At 44.8% G+C, this 19,318-nt stretch overlaps 1 protein-coding gene across 5 annotated transcripts; it reads left to right on the top strand.

Moving 5' to 3' along the window:
• Positions 1–5,127: 5,127 nt before the first annotated feature.
• On the top strand, positions 5,128–18,833 carry Zscan25 (zinc finger and SCAN domain containing 25). 5 transcript variants are annotated; one of them, XM_076839983.1, is made up of 6 exons: positions 5,128–5,291; positions 7,683–8,106; positions 9,152–9,353; positions 9,934–10,025; positions 11,153–11,276; positions 16,019–18,833. In XM_076839983.1, the coding sequence occupies exons 2-6, from the start codon at positions 7,705–7,707 to the stop codon at positions 16,846–16,848; spliced, it is 1,650 nt and encodes a 549-aa protein (XP_076696098.1). In that variant the 5' UTR covers positions 5,128–5,291; positions 7,683–7,704; the 3' UTR covers positions 16,849–18,833. The 5 variants fall into 5 exon arrangements, with proteins under 5 accessions (XP_076696098.1, XP_076696097.1, XP_076696096.1 ...); XM_076839982.1 differs by lacking the exon at positions 5,128–5,291 and adding an exon at positions 5,575–5,648 and having other exon boundaries at positions 7,683–8,091; XM_076839981.1 differs by lacking the exon at positions 5,128–5,291 and adding an exon at positions 5,575–5,648.
• The last annotated feature ends 485 nt before the right edge of the window (positions 18,834–19,318 follow it).

Genomic DNA, 19,318 nt, shown 5'->3' with positions numbered 1-19,318 from the left:
AGCTCCAGAGCCTCAGCAACCCTTGCCCAGGCATGATCCCCTTTCAACAGCCAAGATAGATACATCAGTCCCCAGAAAGTCCCTTTCACTATCCAGATCTGACCAATGAGGTGTGACCTGCTGACAGACACATTTAAGTATTGACCAATCAGGACTGGGCACTTCTAGCCACACGCTTATATCCCTCTTGTGCCAATTGCAAACTGCTTGTAGAAATGAAGTCTTTCTTTTTTTTTGGTCTTAAATTCTTTCTTAGTGAATTTTCATTGACAAAAATGTACTCAAGAAATCTCCTAAGATGATGGATCTGTTTATTCTCTTCACCGCAGTGATGTCAGTCAAAATGCATCAAATTGTGTGCTTTATGTGCATTTTATTATAAGTCAGTTGTACCTCAATGCAGCTGTTAAATGTTTTTAAGCAGGAATACAAAAAAAATGAGAGAGTGAGACAGTGCTAATTCATCTAGCTGTGGTCTTTCCAACTTTCCCTTTCTTCCCCATCCTCCTGGCTAGAACATGACCATAGTGGTTGGAGCTGACACTATCTCCTGACCATCACAGAAAGAGCAAGAAGATTCCAAAGTTCTCAGGTGAGGAAGCAAAGCTACATTTGGTTAAGTCACTATTATTGGGATTCTCAATCAAAACACAAGTCCTAATGGAAAGGATTCATTTAATATCTTAAACTAACCATCTCATTTGTCGAGGTTTTGCTTTATCTTTTTGAAAACAAATTTATAACTATGTCACAATTTATGTATCCTGGAGAGTTATTATGCTCATATTTCTGTCTCACAGCCCCATTTCTCCTTCTGCTTTCCTTGTTATGTCCCTTCTTATAGACATACTTTAGTATTTTATTGAGTCTGTGGTTAATAAGTTCTTTGATCTTTGTCTTTCTTTTATTCTGTAACTGTATTTTTGCCCTCAACTCAATATAGACTTCTATGTTTTCTGTAATTTTTCCTCGGCACCTTAAAGCTATTACTCTATTTTAACTAGGGCTGGGGTTGTGGCTCGGTGGTAGAGCGCTCACTTAGCACATGCAAGGCCCTCAATTCAATCCTCAGCACCGCATAAAAATAAATAAATAAAGGTATTGTGTCCAATTACAATTAAAAAATAAATATTTTTTTAAAATTATGTAAGTCAGAGGAAAGAAAGGTTCATACAGGAACATCTGATTGGCATAATTTGCCTTATATGGGCATAGTGCAATGAGACACTTGCCTTCTGTGGACACAGCCTGTCATTAGCTGAGACTCATTATCTGTTACAAGAATATACTCTATTTTGTTTGTAGCTTTTTACATACTGTGTTAGCCAGATTGGGGCCAAATTTTATCACCCAAGCAGAAACAGACTGATCAGTTTAACATCCTTCACACACTCCTTTCCCAAATTCTGAGCCATTTCGGGCCAGCCAACTCCATCTACTCTTCAAACACATATGCCCTGAGCAGTATGACCTTGGATGACTCCTTCACTAACCTGATATTAGCTCCCACCTGTGCATTAATGACTTCCCCATCTGCCTCTCCAGCCCAAACTCTTCTCAGAGTTTCCCAGAAGGAGACCTTTGTGTAATAATCTGGAAGCACTTCAAACTCAACATATCCTAAATTGAACCTATTTATTATTTTAACCCTAAAGCTACACCTCCTCCAGTTTCTTCTAACCTAGACTACATCACCCTCTGCCCCACCACCCCACCACCTCTCAGTCAATTAAACTAGAGCCCCAGGAATCAATTTAGAATTACATTTTATTTCAGCAGGTATTATATTCATATGGTATAAAACCCAAAACAATATAAATAGGCATAGAATAGGAAATCAATTTTGCTCCTGTCTATATCTCTCTTCCCATTATTTTTACTAACTACTTTTCTTAGTTTCCTAGTGTGTTAGTCAGCTTTTCATTACTGTACCAAGTACCTGTGGTAGTCAGGCTATAAGAAAAAAAAAATTATTTTTGTTGGGAGTCGCCCTGGCTCCAAAGACTAACTTCCCCATCCCCCGAAAAGAGCTGTCCAATAGTGAGCCCTGCTGGCTCACATGCTCTTTACCCACCAATCAGACCAGCCCTGCTGGTTCACATGATCCTTACCCACCAATCAGATTAGCCCTGCTGGCTCACATGATCCTTACCCACCAATCAGATTAGCCCTGCTGGCTCACCTGATCCTTACCCACCAATCAGAAAGCACCCCATGCCAACTATCAAACCGTTTAACCATTAAACTGTCATAACTGTTAAACCACTCCAGCTCTATAAATATGCAGAGCTGTTCCTCAATAAAGGGGCATTTTCTCCGACATTGAGTCTTGTTCCTTCTTTCAATTTTGAGTCACAATTTTGGAGTGTGTGGTGTAACAAGCTGTTCACCTCATGGCATTTGGGAAGCAAAGAGAAGAGGAAGTGGCTGGGGTCCCTTCAAGGGCACACTCCCAGATACTGAAAGACTTCTTACCTCTTTTGGGGTACTGGGGATTGAATCTGGGGCATTTAACCAGGGAGCCACATTTCCAGCCCTGTTTTGTATTTTATTTAGAGAAAGGGTCTTACTGAATTGCTTAGGGCCTTGCTAAATTGCTGAGGCTGTCTTTGAACATGTGATCCTCCTGCCTCAGCCTCTTGAGTCGCTGGGATTACAGGCACAAGCCACTCACCCTACAACCTCTCACCTCTTAAAAGTTCCACAACTTCTAAATAATGCCAAGCAGTGGGTATTATTAATATCTGAGCTTTTGGGGGGGACCCTACCTATCAAAGAATAGTCCTAGGGTGACATAAATAGGATTACCTTATGTATATTTGTGCTAAGAAAATATTTTTTTTTCTTTTTTAGTACTGGGGATTGAACCCAGAAACCCTTTAATATTGAACTACATTCCTAGCTCTTTTTATTATTTTAATTTATGGTCTTGCTAAATTATTGAGGTAGGCCTTGAACTTGTGATCCTCTCACTATAGACTCTTGAGTCACTGGGATTACAGGCATGTTGAAAACATTGTTGTTTTAATCTTTTATTATTTCTACAGATGTTCATATTACAGTACTGATACATGTTTTATATGCATTTTTGTTCCCTTGCTTTTATTTCTTTATATCTTATAGATCTTGGTGCTTCCTTTTTACAGCTATATATTGTGCTGCATTATGTGGATATATCCTAGTTGATTTACCCAGTCCCTTATTGATGGATACATTTGTTGCCACTGTTTCACACTATCAAGGATACTGCAGTGAATAAACCTGTACATAAATGTATATGTGTATCTACAGAATAATTTCCCAGAATATCCTCAAAGAGTAAATACTTTTGTAATTATCTAAACAGGCCTTTCCTCCCACAGTTTTATCAAGAGACTGTGTTAAACTTTTTTTTTTTTAATTGGATAAGTAAGAAATTGTATCTTAGTAGTGTTTTAATTTGCACTGCTCATATTACCAGCAAAAGTGAGCTTATATTTCATATATTTTTTCTTAAACATCTTTTTTTTTTTCAGTTGTTGATAGACCTTTATTTTATTTACTTATATGTGGTGCTTGAGAAACAACCCAGTGCCTCACACATGCCAGGCAAGTGTTCTATCACTGAGCCCCAGCCCCAGCTATATTTCATATTTTTAGCAGCCATTTGCATTATTTTCTGTGAGCTCATTTCCCTCCATGGTTGGGGATCTTTTTATTTGTGAAATCTAGGCACTCTTCATCTATTCGTGAAATTAACTTATTTTTCCCCCTGTAATGTATTTTCTCCATGATTTGTCTTTTGATTTTCTAGGCAAAAGTTTTTGACATCGATACAGTAAAATGTACCCATCTTCCATGTCTCCTGGATCATAATTTGAACTTTCTCCTTTCTTTAATTTTTTGACACTGTTATAAAGGTTTCATGTTTCATATTATAATCTTTGATTCATTTGGAATTTGCCTCCTGTCCCCTTCACACTTCCACATGTGGTTAAGGTATGGATGCAGTATTTTATCTTCTATCTTTCCTGAAGACAAATTGGTTCCATTCTTACAAGATGTGGCCTATCATTCAATAAATAACTCCATTCTTTCTTCTTCTTCCTCCTCTTCCCTCTCCCCCTTCCCCCTCCTCCTCTTCCCCCTCCCTGGGGAGTTATTGTTTTTATTTTTGGAATAGAGTCCAGCTAAGTTCCTTAGGGACTCGCTAAATTGCTGAGGCTTGTGATCCTCCTGCCTCAGCCTCCCTAGTTGCTGGAATTACCGCCGCGTGCCATCGCGTCGGCTAACTCCACCCTTTTGATCAACCTCCAACTCCAATCAATCTTCCAGCCTTCCCAATTTTACCTCCCAAATAGGTTTCACCTCTAAACCCTTCTGGCAATCTCTAGTCTCACGACTGCCCCAGTTTTGTCTCACCTTTTCACTCCTGGATTACATTACTCAAACTGGTCCGATCAGTCAATTTATTTCCCCTATTCCTCTCATTCAGTTCTCCTGGAGGGTTTCTCTGCAGCCTCCTTCTAAAATATGCCCTTTTCCGCCTTTAAGCTTTTCGGCAGCTTTCCATACGCTGAGTGATATGCCAGTGTGGCGGGTGGTTCCCGCGGCTCTGGGGTGTGGAAATGCCATCAGTCCCTTTGCGTGCACTCGATACGCGTCCTCTAGTGGAAACCTTTTTTGATCCACCTTCCCAAACTGAGCGCAGGTGCTGGTTCCTCCAGGGAGCCTTCCCCGAGCACTCCTACCCCGCCCCCACCTCCAGCACCGCCGGGTCCACGCCACTCGGTAAGAACCCATGCTGTCCAGCACTCCCTCCCTCGGGCTTTGCCCTTACGCCTCGCACAAAGCCCTGGCGGCACAGAACGTACACGAGTCTATCGACCAACTCTAAAGCCCCTGGAGAGAGGCGCTGTGTCCAGTGGTGCGATGCACAGAGTCCTCTTCCCAGGGAGGGGAAGCAGGTGCAATGGAACCTGTTCTTCGTCAGCCCGGGAGGAGTAGCCTCTGGCGGTCCCGCCACGCAACTATCGAGACGCACCTCCGAGACCTCCGGGAGTCCTAGAGGGGAAACGGAAGGGGCCCTTTCCGGGCGCACCTGTCTGACAGCGTTCTTCACTCACTTCCGGTCCGCCGAGGGCACAAGCGAACCTGGTGCTGGTGCCGGGCGGGTGAACTGGAACCGGGCCGGGCCGGGCCCTTGGCGGGCAGCGGGCGGCGGGAAAGGCTGTGGACGGGCGGCGGGGCCGGACTGCGGCGCAGAGGCCCCGCGGGTCGGGATCCGCATGTCCGCGCCGCGGCCGACTCAGGTAGGAGCCAGGCTGATCCCGCCGGGCCAGGCTTGGCCTAATGCAGGTGGTCCAGGAGCCCGAGGAGATCTCGAACCGAGGCCGAACTCTTGGAAAAGCGAAAGTAATTAGGATAGGACGTAGTACAGCCATCTAAAGAACAGCTACGGAGCGCGTTCTGTTTGTCCAGTGCAGAAATGAAAGATGAATGAGGTCCTCTCCATGCTTGCCTGCAGGGGATCAGGTAGACAGACGCTGGTAAACGGTTGCATCTGCAGAGCGGTAGATACCCTAATGGAGTGAACCCATGCAACAGCTAGAAAGTCATGAAAGAGAAATTCGATGCAGCAGAGGAAATACGTTCTGTAGCCTGGAAAGGTAAAATCGGTTTAAGGGTGGTAGTTAAATGCACAAACGCCCAACAGAATATTTACCAGAGGCTCCAGGGGCCGCCTGCTAGTAACTTATTCTCTGCTCCAATCGGGGTGATCTGTCCTAGCAAGCCCGTATCCTTCCCTGCTTCTTTGGACTTGAGATCTGTCTCCTTTGCCTAAGGCCTCCCTACTTGCCTCCCACGGAGGTTAGTAGGACTCATTCTCCAGTCTACTACAAGCCTCTTTCTCAGTAGTACTTGGACTTACATTAATCTCTCCTTTTTAAATTCCCCATGTTTTTCATCTATACCAAGTATTTGGGGAGGCAGACCTTGGCATATATTTTTCTCTGTTTTCTTCTTTAGCCAAACACATCATCACATCCAAGCCACTAGCAAAGTTGTTAATTTTGCCTCAAAGTGTTTTGATTTTTGTCTGCTTTGTTACCACCCTAACCTAAAGATCTGTAGTCTTTTGCTTGAACCATCTGAAATACTGCTTCCCTTTTAGTATCCTGTATTCTCTGTTGACACACAGTATGACTTTTTAAAAATACGTAGTTCCCCACTACACTAAGAAATAAGCATAAAGCCCATAATTCTTATGGTGGCGCAGGCCCTGGGTAATCTGATTTCTGTCTGGCTCTGGGAGCTTTTCTCTTGCAGCTTTGCCCCTCACTCTGCTGAAGCCACACTGGACTTTGGCTTGCTCTTGAAAATGCAGAATGATTTCTAGCTGGGAATGCTCTTTGAATGACTGGCACACTCTCTATCCTGTAGGTCTCAATTAAGTATCATGTCTTAAGAAAAACCTTCTTCCAGCAAGTTACATAACTGGAAGTAGTTTTTTTCTGCTGTTCCCTGCATGTTTCAAGAGTCAGTGTACTTAGAGTCTGTGCTTGTACAGCATTCTGACATTCTCAGCTGAATAGCGTTAGATGAGTGTAAAATTTTATAACTAGTAGAATCCATGCAAACAACATTGTAATAAATGGTCTTGCTACTGATACTGCAACAAACAAACAAAACAAATAACAAAAAACCTCTTCAACCTGTTCAAGTCCATTGTCGCCACTAACAGAGCACCTTATTTATTCCATTTCTAGAACTTGTCCTCACTTGTAATTTTATATATTTTCTTCATTTATTATTTTTTGTCTGCTGTATTAGTATGAGTTTCAAGAAGACAAGTTCCTTGTCTTTTTCTTGTTTAGGCATGCCTGGGAAAGTGTGTATACTCTCTCTTTCTCTCTCTCTCTCACACACGCACACACACACACATACACACATGCAGTCATGCATTGCTTAATCATGGAGACACATCCTGATAAATGCATTGTTGTGTTGACAACATTGAATATGATGTCATAGACTTGGACATGACCTTGTGATACAATCAAGAGATGTGGGAAACACAAGATGTATGAGATTGCTGTTGGTGCAATACAGCATACTGTTTTACAGTAAATTTTTGTATTTTAATAGTAGAAGGAAGGTACTCCGAACATAACAATGAAAAGTATAGACTAGTAAATATGTGAGCTAATAACATAGTCATTTATTATTAGTAGAAGTAGGCCATGCTTTTTCACTGGTCAGTGAAAAAACTTCAGATCTATTATAATCTTAGGGGACCAATGTCATTATAGACCACTGTTATGTGGTATGTGATTATGTGTGTGTATTGAATGTATGTTTCCTTTAGTATTGAAAGAGTGGGCCCTCGTGACTAACATAATTATAGTCCAGTTTATATTATTCCCTGATTGTTTTATTTTGTCTCCAGTGAGGTCTTAAGATACTTTGGGATGTAAGCTCTTATATATTTTCTATTTATTCTCTGTATCTAAGAGTTGCTTGGCAAATCATTTAGCTGACTTGACGTTCAAGGCATACTTTCAGCCTTTTGAAAATGCATCATTGCAGGTCATTACCATGTTCTTCTGCAGAATGTTCATTAATGTAGACACAAGTGGGATGGTCTGAGCTTTCATGTGTCTTGTGTTCTTAAAAAGGGTCTTTTATGCTGTCATTCTCAGTCTTCTGAGAGGGAATGTGAAGATGCTTAAAGAGCGTCCAGGGATGGCGGAAGATCCTCAGCAGCAAATGGGTGTTCCTGTGGTGAAACTGGAGAAAGAGTTGCCATGGGGCAGGGCAAGAGAAGACTCCAGTCCTGAGACTTTTCGCCTGAGGTTTCGGCAGTTCCGCTACCAGGAGGCAGCGGGTCCCCAAGAAGCCCTCAGGGAGCTCCAAGAGCTCTGTCGCGGGTGGCTGAGGCCTGAGCTGCACACCAAGGAGCAGATCCTGGAGCTTCTGGTGCTGGAGCAGTTCCTGACCATCCTGCCCCGGGAGTTCTATACCTGGATCCGGGATCATGGCCTGGAGAGTGGCAAGGCTTTGGCGACCATGGTGGAGGACTTGACAGAGAATGCTCTGGAGGCCAAGGCGGTGGGTGAGAAGAGGGTATCCGAGTCTTTTGCTGTTGCCATGGGAAGGGGTTCTAAAGAATTGAGAGGTTTGAGGAAGCAGTGGAGTGGATGAGGTGTAAAACCTACCCTCTCCTCCCAGACTGCTGAGGAACTTTTTGGAGAGTGGTGGGTTTTTCAGCTGGAAGAGCTGTTCCCAGGGAAGATGCTGGTGCGCAGATGGGCCTGATGCTCCTCTTCAGGCCTCAGGGCAGAGGCCTGGCCCTGATTCCTTTGTGAGCCTCAGGCCTTAAGAAAGCAGTTGTGATTGTTTTTAGGTCCCCAGCCCTGCCTTGGGGGAGATGCCTGTGGGTACAGGGAACCCACTGGTTGCCCATATCTATACTGTTTCCATGTTGGCCACATCAGCTCTTGGGGCTCCTATGTGATTTTGTGGTGCTGTTCTGATGATATCAGCTGACTGCACCATAAATGTTGCCTGGGATTCTGGCTATGTTGCTCTCACTGTGTGGTATAGTCACCTGATTGATGGCTGGGAAAAGAGGGCAAGGGGCAATCATTCTGTAACTCAGCTTTCCTCCCACATAGGAGCTTAAAAGAGGACCAGGAACGTCTTTGTTTTTGTAAGTGCATCTCAGTGTGAGTCCTCCTGGTTGTCCTTGCTCTTTGTAGAACTGCTGTTTTCATTAGCTAATTTATTACGGTGTCTGGGCTTTGCAATTAAAAAATTTTTGCTTTTACAACTGGGAAGTTTATTTTCTAATAGTGTGTTGTGCTTAGGTTCTCAGCAGGACAGCATTTGGGCTCTTGGAGATAGAATTCATGGGAAATTTGATCAATGTCAAGGCAGTTAACAAGTTAAGCTTGTCAAATAGCATGTGCAGAGACAAGTTACTCAGGGCCTGATAAAGGGAGTGTCACTTCCTTTCCACCTCCTGTCTGATGTTGGAGGAGGAGCTCAGCTGGCTTTTCCTTTGTCTCTCTTGAAGCCACAGTGGTTCTCCTTTTAGGTTTTAATTCAACTCCCATCATAACAGTCTTGACTAAGCCTCATTTTAATTGGTGTTGGGAATTTTTCTTAGGTTCCATGCCACATACAGGGAGAACAGCAGAAGACAGCCCTTGGCAGAGGTGCTTGGGAGCCAGGCGTCCACCTGGAGCCAGTGGAGGTCAAGCCTGAGTGGGGGATGCCTCATGGGGAAGGAGTTCAAGTCCTAGACCAAAGATCGGAAGAGCAGCTGAGTCAGGACCCTGGAGATGGGACACAGGCCTTCCAAGAGCAGGGTAAGATGCAGATAGCAAAGATGGAAGGGCACAGGGAACTGCTCTGTACCAACTGTCACCACCCTGTCCTTCAAAAACCCAGCAGTAGTATGTGCAAGGTGTAATTCTGAATGTTCCCGGTTATTTCCTTGACCTCAGTAGGAAACTGAGATGAAATCGTGTTCTCTGCCTTGACCCTGGTTTCTGGAAGGCATGTCTAGAATCATGTTCTTTTATTGTTTCTACTTCCTCATATGCCTTCTAGAAACTACCAGGAACTGTGCAATGGATGTGGGAATATTTATTAAGTGGGAAGACAAACCGTACCTCTCAAAGTAATAAGTGACTTTTTTTGTTACTGCATCTCAAAAGTAGTTATTCCTGAGTGTGGCCAGGGAGCATGACAGAGTTGGGACAGTCTTCACTGCTGAAGACAGGGCAGGGAACACTCAGATACCCCTGTGTGAGTCATTATGGCACCAAAGCACTTTTCTCTGGAGTTTGCAGGTTTCTGAGGTTGTGTGTCTTGGATGGGGAACATCTTTGAATGGGATGATTGTCAACAATGTTGATCTTTCTCCTGCTTTTTGTCTCTACTCAGCACTCCCTCTTCTTCAGATGGGTCCAGGCCTCCCTCCAATGAACACCAGAGACCAAGAGATGGCAGCTGGGTTTCTTTCAGCAGGAGCACAGGTGAGCCATGACTCTGCCCTTTTGGAGATCCTGATGCTGCTTTGACTAATGTACACTTTCTCCAAAGTTTCACTATGCAAGCGCCATCCAGAGAGTGGAGTCGCTTGGCCTTTCTACCTCTGGTAATATAGCTATGTCGTTTTCTCCGTTCTGCCACCATCCCCAGTTGTTAATTTGCACTGACTCTTATACCTGGACCTTAAGCCACTGATTGATGTGTTGGTATTTCTCTTACCATGAGGAGGAAGACATTGAGAGAATCCCTGTAGGTGTGTCTCTGCTGTGGTGGTTACCCCAGAGATAGATGTCCTTTGTGGGTGCTTCTGCTGCTGCTGCTCTGGAGATGTCCCGGGGATGGCAGCTGGCTCAGGCTGGGGCTCCTGGAGCCCTGAGCAGTGTCTCTTGGTCTATACTTGCCATCCCAGGAGTGGAGGCCCTGTTAATACTTGCAAACCTGCTGCACATGAGGGTAATGAGAGCATGGGAGGCTCTCGCCCCAGTTGGAATCCCTTCCACAGGGTGCTAAGTGTGACCAGGGATGTGGGGTTTCCCATGGACACTTTTCTGAAGGGCATGAGTCTTAAGTTAAGGACTTTCTTGAAGAAAATTTGACAGAACAAAAAAGAAGCAAGTCATATCTTACCTATGGCTAAAGCCGTATTTGGGCATCCAGGCTGGGCTATTTCCCGTTCCTGATTTCCTGGGAGGTTTGCAGGGTCGAGTTGGTTAGACCCACCCCTTCTGCCATAGAGTTTCTTCCTGGTGTAGTGAATGAGAAAATGAGGACCCAATTCTTTTAATGTGGTGTCATTCTTAAGATGGGGCTTGAGAGGGTGTGGGGCAACTCCCAGGCTCTGTGATGCCCGATGAATGAGTGCAGGTGACCAAGTGGCATGGCAGCTGGAGTTGTGGGGACAAGCTGAGTTGCTGAAGCAGAGACTCAAGTCAATCACTCTTTCACTGAATTGTCAGGAGGTGGTTGGTTCATTTCCCAGGGCACCGAGAGGCTGGTTTCCTTCTGTTGTCTTGCTCTGCTCAGCCCTGTGCTGTTCCCTCTGATCACTGTGGCCATTAGATGGTTCTTCCTTAGGGACTGTCTCTTTATTTATAGCAATCTGTTGTTTCAGGGATTGGGGACCTTTAAAGACATGGCCTTGCCTTTCCCTGAGGAGGAGTGGAGGCATGTGACCCCAGCCCAGATTGACTGCTTTGGGGAATATGTGGAACCACAGGACTGTGGGGTCTCTTCAGGTAAGGCTGTGTCTCTGTCCCAAAGGTGAGAAGCTGAGGGGTTTTGAAAGCTCCAGGTTAGGGATCTTGCCCTAACCTGGTGCTGCTGACAAAGGAAGTGGATTTCATGGCAGGTGAGGAGGGAACATGGGCCAGCTGTAGGGAGCATTCCTGTGTCAAGAGGAGGCAGACAATGGAGCAGGAAAACACGAGGCAGGTATTCTGGCTCCAGTGAGACAGGTCAGTCATTAGCATCCCTAGACATCTGTGTGTGTCCCTGGCTGCCTTCAGAGCAAGAGGGAAAATGGCCAAAAAGGAACACCTGGTCTTATTCATTCAGCAAGTGTTTATTGAGCACTCCCTGAGTGCAAGCCTTACACAGTAGCTTTGTGTTGGGGCAGGAAGTGGCCTGGACTAATATACAGGAAAGAGTTGGAGCATTCTGTGGGGGTGTGTGTGTGTGTGAGTGCACGCGTGCACACGTGCAGTAAGGATTTAGGGACAGGTAAGTGTGGGCTTGTGTCACAGAGGAAGCAGACTTTCGATGGGCCTGCCTCAGGTGGTGGCTGGGTTTGACCTGTGGTTGCACTGATAGGAGCCCATAGGGGAGGAGGAAGCAGGAGTAAGGCCAGGGCTGGCAGTGCAGGGTGAGGGCCTGTAGGGAAGCCAGCAGAGTGTACTACAGGGCATGGGGACCAGGGACCAAAGAGCGTGGGGAGAATCTCTGTGGGTTGAATGAGAACAGTGGGGAGAAGAAGAAAATGTGGCTGGGAACAAGCCTCCCCTGCTCCCCGCTAGCTCTTTTCTTTTTCCTTTCAAAACCTTGTATGTTATGTGTTGACCCTTCATCTGTACAGATCCCATCTGACCTTTCTCACCTTGAAATACATTGAAGAATGAGCAAGAGGGTCATGTGCTTCCTTCAGGATGCAAGAGGCTCCATCCTGCCTCCCTCCCTTCCTAACCATGACCATCTCATTTGACCTCTTCAAGTCTCAGTTTCTTCAGTCATGAAATGACTCACATGACTCATGGCATTGTGAGGACAAAATGTGTGGCACACATGGTGTGCTAGCACAAATATATATATATATTTTTTTTGTGGTGCTGGGGGTCGACCCAGGGCCTTGTGCATGAAAGGCACTCTACCAACTGAGCTATATCCTCAGCCCACATATTTTTATTAGTTGTGCAAATATTGTTTTTTGGGAGGGGGTTTTGCCCAACTTTGATTTTTTTTTTCCCACAGTTTTTATTCATGCCTTATAGTTGTACATAACGATGGGTTTGTTGTTCCGTGTTTGTACATGCACACATAGAACAATGTAGTTTGGCCAGGATCACTCCCTGGCACTTCCCTCCCTCCCCGCCTTCCACCCCTGGGTCCCTTTCCTCCACTGATCTCCCTTGGATTTTCATGAAAGATCCCCTGCCTTTTCTTTTCATTTTTTCTCTCTAGCTTCCAAACAGGAGAGAAAACATTTGACTTTAGACCTGAATTTGACTTATTTTGCCTAACATAATGGTCTCTAGTTCCATTCATTTTCCTGCAAATGACATAATTTCATTTTTCTTTATGGCTGAATAAAACTCCCTGTGCATGTATACTACATTTTCTTTATCCATTCATCTGTTGATGGACATCTGGTTCCATAGTTTGGCTGTTGTGAATTGTGCTGTTATAAACATGGGTATGCCTTATCACTATAGTGTGATCACTTTAATTCTTTAGGATAAATAATGAGGAGTGGTATAGCTGGGTCACATACTGTTTCCATTACTAGTCTTTTGAGGAACCTTCATATTGATTTTAATAGTGGTTGTATTATAATCCCACCAACAGTGTAAAAGTTGTTTTTCTTTTTCTCCACATTCTCTCCAGCATTTATTTTTGTATTCTTAATGACTGCCATTCTGATTGGTGTGAGATGAAATCTCAGTGCACATTTGATTTACATTTCCCTAATTACAAATGATGTCGAACATTTTTGCAAATATTTGTTGGTCGTACTTGTACAAATATTATTAACTGATTCTTTCATAAGTCAGTTAACATTCATTCATTTATTTACCCACAGAGATTTATTTGTCACTTACTATATGGCCAGTGCTTTACCATTCACTATGAAGAGTTAAAATGCTTTCCCTCTAGGGTCTTACAGTTCTGGTGAAGAGGCCAGGTACATGTGATAATGGTCATTTTGGAATAGGGTGGAGCACCAGGTAGGGGGAATTGGGGACCTGTGTCCAGGGCAAGGTGATGTGGGTGGCAAAAGATGCTGGTGTGTTTTACATAGAGGTTTGTAATTGCCACAGGGTAAAAGACGTGCAAACTTTGGAGATAAATGCACAAGGCAGGGGCTCCTGTGATGTGCCCTGGATAGAAGTCCCAGCTTCCCAGAGCCCTAATCCTCATTAGCTGTGTGCCTCTGCAGTGATGCCTTCCCATCCTCAAGAGTGCTTACCCCCTCCTGGCTGTTTCTGACTTTTAGAGACCCTGGTGCGTATTTGTCCTCTCACCAGCCCTGTGTCTCCAAACAGCCTGGATACACATCCCTAAGTGTTTCTGCTAGGTGGCATGGTGTGCTTCTGTTTGGGTACATCACAGGAGCCCCTGCTTTGTGCAGTTTTATCTCTGTTTTCCAAGTGTACCATCTGCTATGAATGCCAGCCTTCAGGTCTACCTGGGATTCAATCCCATGTCATCCCAGAACTTGCAAAGATAGCAGTGTGGGACAGGATCAAGCTGCTTAATTTATAAGAAGGAGATGAGTTTGGGGAGACCGCTGGACCAGGCGGGTTCTCAGCTCCCTTTCAGGCCTTGGTCTGTTGTCATTAGAGAGTGACTAACTGCCAGCCTTATGGTCTGGATCATAAATGCAGTTATGGGAACAAACAGATGGAGATTGGGCTGGTGCAGGAATTTGGAAGCTGATTTGGAATAATGGATGCAGAGAGTAGCATGTGCACACACTGACTCCAGGAGACTTGTTTGTAAGATGGTTAAGACCCTGGGGTGAAAGATGAGTGTTCAGAAGAGAAAGAAAGAGGGGTTGGGTAAGTAGGGTGAGACTATCTGAGGGTTGTGGGCTCTGGTAGAAGTTGGCAGTGTTGAGTAGTGTGATGAAAGTGTTATTGCAATTGACCTCTAGGGTGAAGGAGATACAGGCATAGGGCCAGAGCAGGAACCAGACTTGGCAGTGGTGAAGAAGGTGGTTTATCAAGGCGTGTTTCCAAGGATTTGTCACCGATTAGCTAGAGAAGAGGAGAGAGTAGAGTCAAGGAGGAGGCTGAGATCCTGGCTATTGGACTGGAAAACTGGTGCTACTGTGAGAAAGGAAGGGAAGTACTTTCCTAAGGGGGAGAAGAATGGAGTGTTCCATCTTGAGTTTGAGATCCTGGGGGAGATTCTCTGGAAGTAGCTGGAAATCAGTGCCTGGTCTAAGGGCTAAAATCATACCACCTAACATTGCATACCTGCTGTGTATACAGGAACCTTTATCAGTGTACTATCCATTTTGAAGATGAAGAAAGTAAGGCTCAGAGAGATTAATTGATTTTTCCATAATCCCATAGCTATTAAGTAGCCAGTGCCACATTCAAAACCAGTTCTCTGACTCCATTCTCTTTGTACTAATGCGTCTTTGTCTTAGTGTTTTAATTTCTGCCTAGATATTTTATTTATTTCCCTTCAGCTTTATATTTAAACATTTGCTGTAAAAACTTTCAAACCTACAAAAAAAGCCCACAAAAATCACTGAGACTAGTGTACCGTTATAGTGAACACACTCATACCTTTGTCTTTTTCAATAATTGTTAACATTTGCCATATTTATCTATAAAATGTATTTTCAGAATAATTTTGAAAATGGAGCCATCTTGATCTTTCACTCCTAAATACTTCAACATGCGCCTCCTAACAAGGACATGTGACCTTCATGACCTCATGGTGTGGAGCTGTAATTAGTTTGTTTTTTCATGGAGAGGATCAACACAGGAGAAAAGGTTCATTTGAGTAGTTTCCAGTTTTGAAGTGTTAGGAGTAGGAAAACTGAAACTAAGTACCACGTATGAACTTTAACTAGCTCCTGGGGAAATCTGCACATGAACTCGATACTATGTACATGGAAGTTATATTTATTTTCTTAGGTGGAGTTATGATCCTAAGTATATGTAGTCCTGGTAGCTGTACCAGCACAGAGTTGGTTTGTAGCTGGAGCTTCAGTTACAGATTGGGCTCCTTCCTTCAGCCAGCATCTCCCTGCGCAGCTCCCTGTCAGGCTCCTAGGGGGCCCAGATTAATAATATTTGGTTAGGTAGAGGGAGCAGGGTATGTAAGGCCAGGTTATTGGAGTGGGTTTGTAATTATTTGGGGAAGGCAGAACACGTAGGCGAATGTAAATTAGCATTTGCAGCAAGGTCACATGTAAATAAGTGCTAATTGAGGACATCAGTGCAGAAGAGGCTGGGGGACGAGAATAACCTGGGTGTATTTCTCAGAATCACTGAGATAGATTTTGAAGAAAAGTCTGAAAATGAGAGGGGATTAAAATTTGGCATATATTCTGTATGAGGGCAGGGAGTGGGAAGAAGTAAAGGAAGTTCTGAGTTTAGGGTCCACAGAAGTGAAAGGTGTTGAAGTTGTTAGTCACAGGGAAAACAGAAGCTGCTCTCCGTGGGCCATCCTTGGAAGCAAAGCTCTAACACATAAATTGCCTTTGGTAGCTACCATGGAATCAGTCTTGGTCTCTTTTCTCCTATAGGCATTGGGAGCAAGGAAAAGGAGTCAAAACCCCAGCAGGAAGACCTTAAAGGGGCATTTGCTGGGCTGTCTTCTGAGAGGTTTGGGGAAGCTGCTGTCCCTGGACCTGGGCTGGGAGGAGCCTGTGAGCAGGAGCCTGGGGAATCCGGGAATGGCCTGCCAGGACTTCCTGCTCCGCAGCACAGTGTTCCCTTGCCTGAGGATCTCAAAACCCAGAGCTCCTTCTGGAAGCCTTTCCAGTGCCCCGAGTGTGGGAAAGGCTTCAGTCGGAGCTCCAATCTCGTCAGACACCAGCGAACCCATGAAGAGGAGAAGTCCTATGGCTGCGTGGAGTGTGGGAAGGGCTTCACCTTGAGGGAGTACCTCATGAAGCACCAGAGGACCCATCTGGGAAAGAGGCCCTACGTGTGCAATGAGTGCTGGAAGACCTTCAGCCAGAGACACCATCTGGAGGTCCACCAGCGGAGCCACACAGGGGAGAAGCCCTACAAGTGTGGGGACTGTTGGAAGAGCTTCAGCCGGAGGCAGCACCTGCAGGTGCACCGGAGGACGCACACCGGTGAGAAGCCCTACACCTGTGAGTGCGGCAAGAGTTTCAGCAGGAATGCCAACCTGGCTGTGCACCGGCGAGCCCACACTGGGGAGAAGCCCTATGGGTGCCAGGTGTGCGGGAAGCGGTTCAGCAAAGGGGAGCGGCTGGTCCGACACCAGAGGATCCACACGGGAGAGAAGCCCTACCACTGCTCCGCCTGCGGTCGGAGCTTCAACCAGAGGTCCATCCTCAACCGACACCAGAAGACCCAGCATCGCCTGGAGCCCCCGGTGCAGTGAGGGCACCACCTGAGGAATCCCTGCCTCAGGGTATCCTTCATCTTTTTGATGGGCTTGGAGGACAAGCAGTGATGGCATGCAGGAAGGCTCTCGGGCCATTTCCTTTCCACTGACTCAAACCCAGGCGGAGGACAAGTCTGGCTTATTGAGAGCTCCCAGAGGGCACAGCCGCCCATACATCCTATCTAAGTGGTGCCTATGGTTTTTCTGGTAACCCTTAAGGGAAATAGTATTCTGAACTTTAGTTCAGGCTGGGATTTTTCCCGTCAGTTGGGTGTTTGGACACACCTCCAAGTCCAGTAGTAGGGGCAGAATTTTGTCAATGGTTGGCAGCTTGAAGCTCATTATCCTGGGTCTCTATCCTGCCTGTGAGATCTAGCTCAGACTCACCCCACACTTTTCCATTTACAAATATTTATTAAACACCTGCCATGCTCCTGGCACTGAGAATACCATGGTGAATGACAGACACAGACGAGATTCCAAAGTGCGTTGTGTTGCAAGGGCCATGTGAGGGCCTCCTGTCACATTCTGCCAGCCTGCTCCCTGCTGGACCTCACCTCTGCCTCCACCCCGCTGGGATCTTCTCTCAGGCAGCCTCCTTTGTTTTGCTTCATTTGTAGCCTTTTTCTCTGACTGTAATATTCTTCCCTCATCTGTAAAATTTTCCCATCCCAGCATATTCCTTGCACTATAACAACAGCTATTAGGAAATTAATATTTTGCTATTGATCACAAATAAACATAAACCATATTTTTAAAAAATGTCACATTCTGCCAAAAGACTAGATTAAATGAGTCTGAAAGGTGAACTAGTATTAATGCCCTATATCAATGGCACTTTATCTGACATATAAAAATGCTTTTCTATATGTTCTTTTTAAATTTTTTTTATTGTTTTAATTTTAGGTGGACACAGTATCTTTATTTAATTTTTATGTGGTGCTGAAGATTGAACCCAGTGCCTCATGCATGCTAGGTGAGCGCTCTACCACTGAGCTACAACCCCAGCCCTTTCTGTATGTTCTTATCTGATTCATTTCATAAGTAATTAGGCCCTGCAATGTGCCTAGAACTCTTCTGGTACTCGAGATACATCAGTGAATGTGATAGGGGAAAATTTCTGACTCTGCAGATGGTGTGTTTTAGTGATGCACTTGATCTTCAGAATCTGTGGATACTCCCATGAGCCCCCTGGGCCTGGCAGGTGTTCTTGGTCCTGTTGGCATACTTCCCTGAGTTGCAGTCACCACCTACCTCTTAATAGTCTCTGTCCTTTTCATCTGAACCCGTACTTCCTGAGATACTTGGGGTCCTGGACACCAATTAGAGATGATAAAGTGGTAGTGACCTATTTTTCATGAGTGCTGATTCAGGAAAACTGATGTTTGTAGGCATTTATAACATTTCTTTAAGAATTAGAAGCTGCAGTATTTGCAACTGTGTTTACATTTTCTTATATTATTTTGCCATCAAAAAGGGTTTTCTTGCTGTTTAAGATTCTGGGCCTGGCATAATGAAGATGGATTGCACTGCAGCGACATTGTTACGCTGTGCCTTGAACACTGGCTGCTAAGTTTTTCTTTTGTCGACTGTGTGTCATTTTAATTGCAAGATGTCATTTGTTTGATGGTGCCTTGAAATGTCATATTCTTTGAGATTTCTTTCTCCCATTCTGCACTGCAAATGAGATAAGTGGGAGTGATGAGCATTTCTATTACACAGTCCACTTGGAAACATGTGCTTTTATCACCTATTTCCTGGCAGGCAGTCACAAGTTTACTTTTGACTTAGCAAATAACCCTTTTGGTCCTCCTGGCTTATCTGTGGGGACTGTGAAGTTGTGCTAAACTAGGGTGAAGTGTTATTGAGTCATCCACACAGGGCTGCTGCAGAGGTCCATATGAAAAACCAGTCTCCCAGCCCCCCAATTCTTAGACAAGTTAGGCAAGGCAGCCAGCACCCTGCCAGCCAAATCCAGTTGGAGGCTTTCTGTCCTCAGGACTTGGGATAGACTTGCTTGAGTGTATCTTTTCCAAGAAACCTGTCACTCAAAGCCAGGCAGGGACCATGGAGGCTGCTGCATTAGTGTCTGTATTTACTTGAATTAAGTTATTGATTGATTTTGATCATGCACTTAGCCGAACAGGTCTCTGGATTTTTCAGCCAGTTGGAATCTCTTGAGAGAAACTTCAGTAGGAGCTGAGCCTTGCCATCCTGCCCATTTGTCCTCTTCCATGTCTGCTCTGAGGCCAAAGCATATGGACAATGTTTTCGAAAAGCTTCCATTAAAAGGGAGTTTTTCCCATGGAATTGTAGTAGCCTTGTTTTTTATACCCATTGAAATGTCAAATATTTTGCTATTTTCTGTACATTTCTATTCTTTTGGAATTTTATTTCATACCTCTCTCTGTTTATTATCTACCTATCTGTAAATTTTCTGAAGTCTAGGACATGTGAAAGAAAGCTC

This window comes from Callospermophilus lateralis, chromosome 19 (genome assembly GCF_048772815.1).
Source record: "Callospermophilus lateralis isolate mCalLat2 chromosome 19, mCalLat2.hap1, whole genome shotgun sequence".
Taxonomy (NCBI): domain Eukaryota; kingdom Metazoa; phylum Chordata; class Mammalia; order Rodentia; family Sciuridae; genus Callospermophilus; species Callospermophilus lateralis.
Note: the sequence above shows the minus strand (reverse complement) of the source record. Positions and strands in the feature narration are given on the sequence as shown.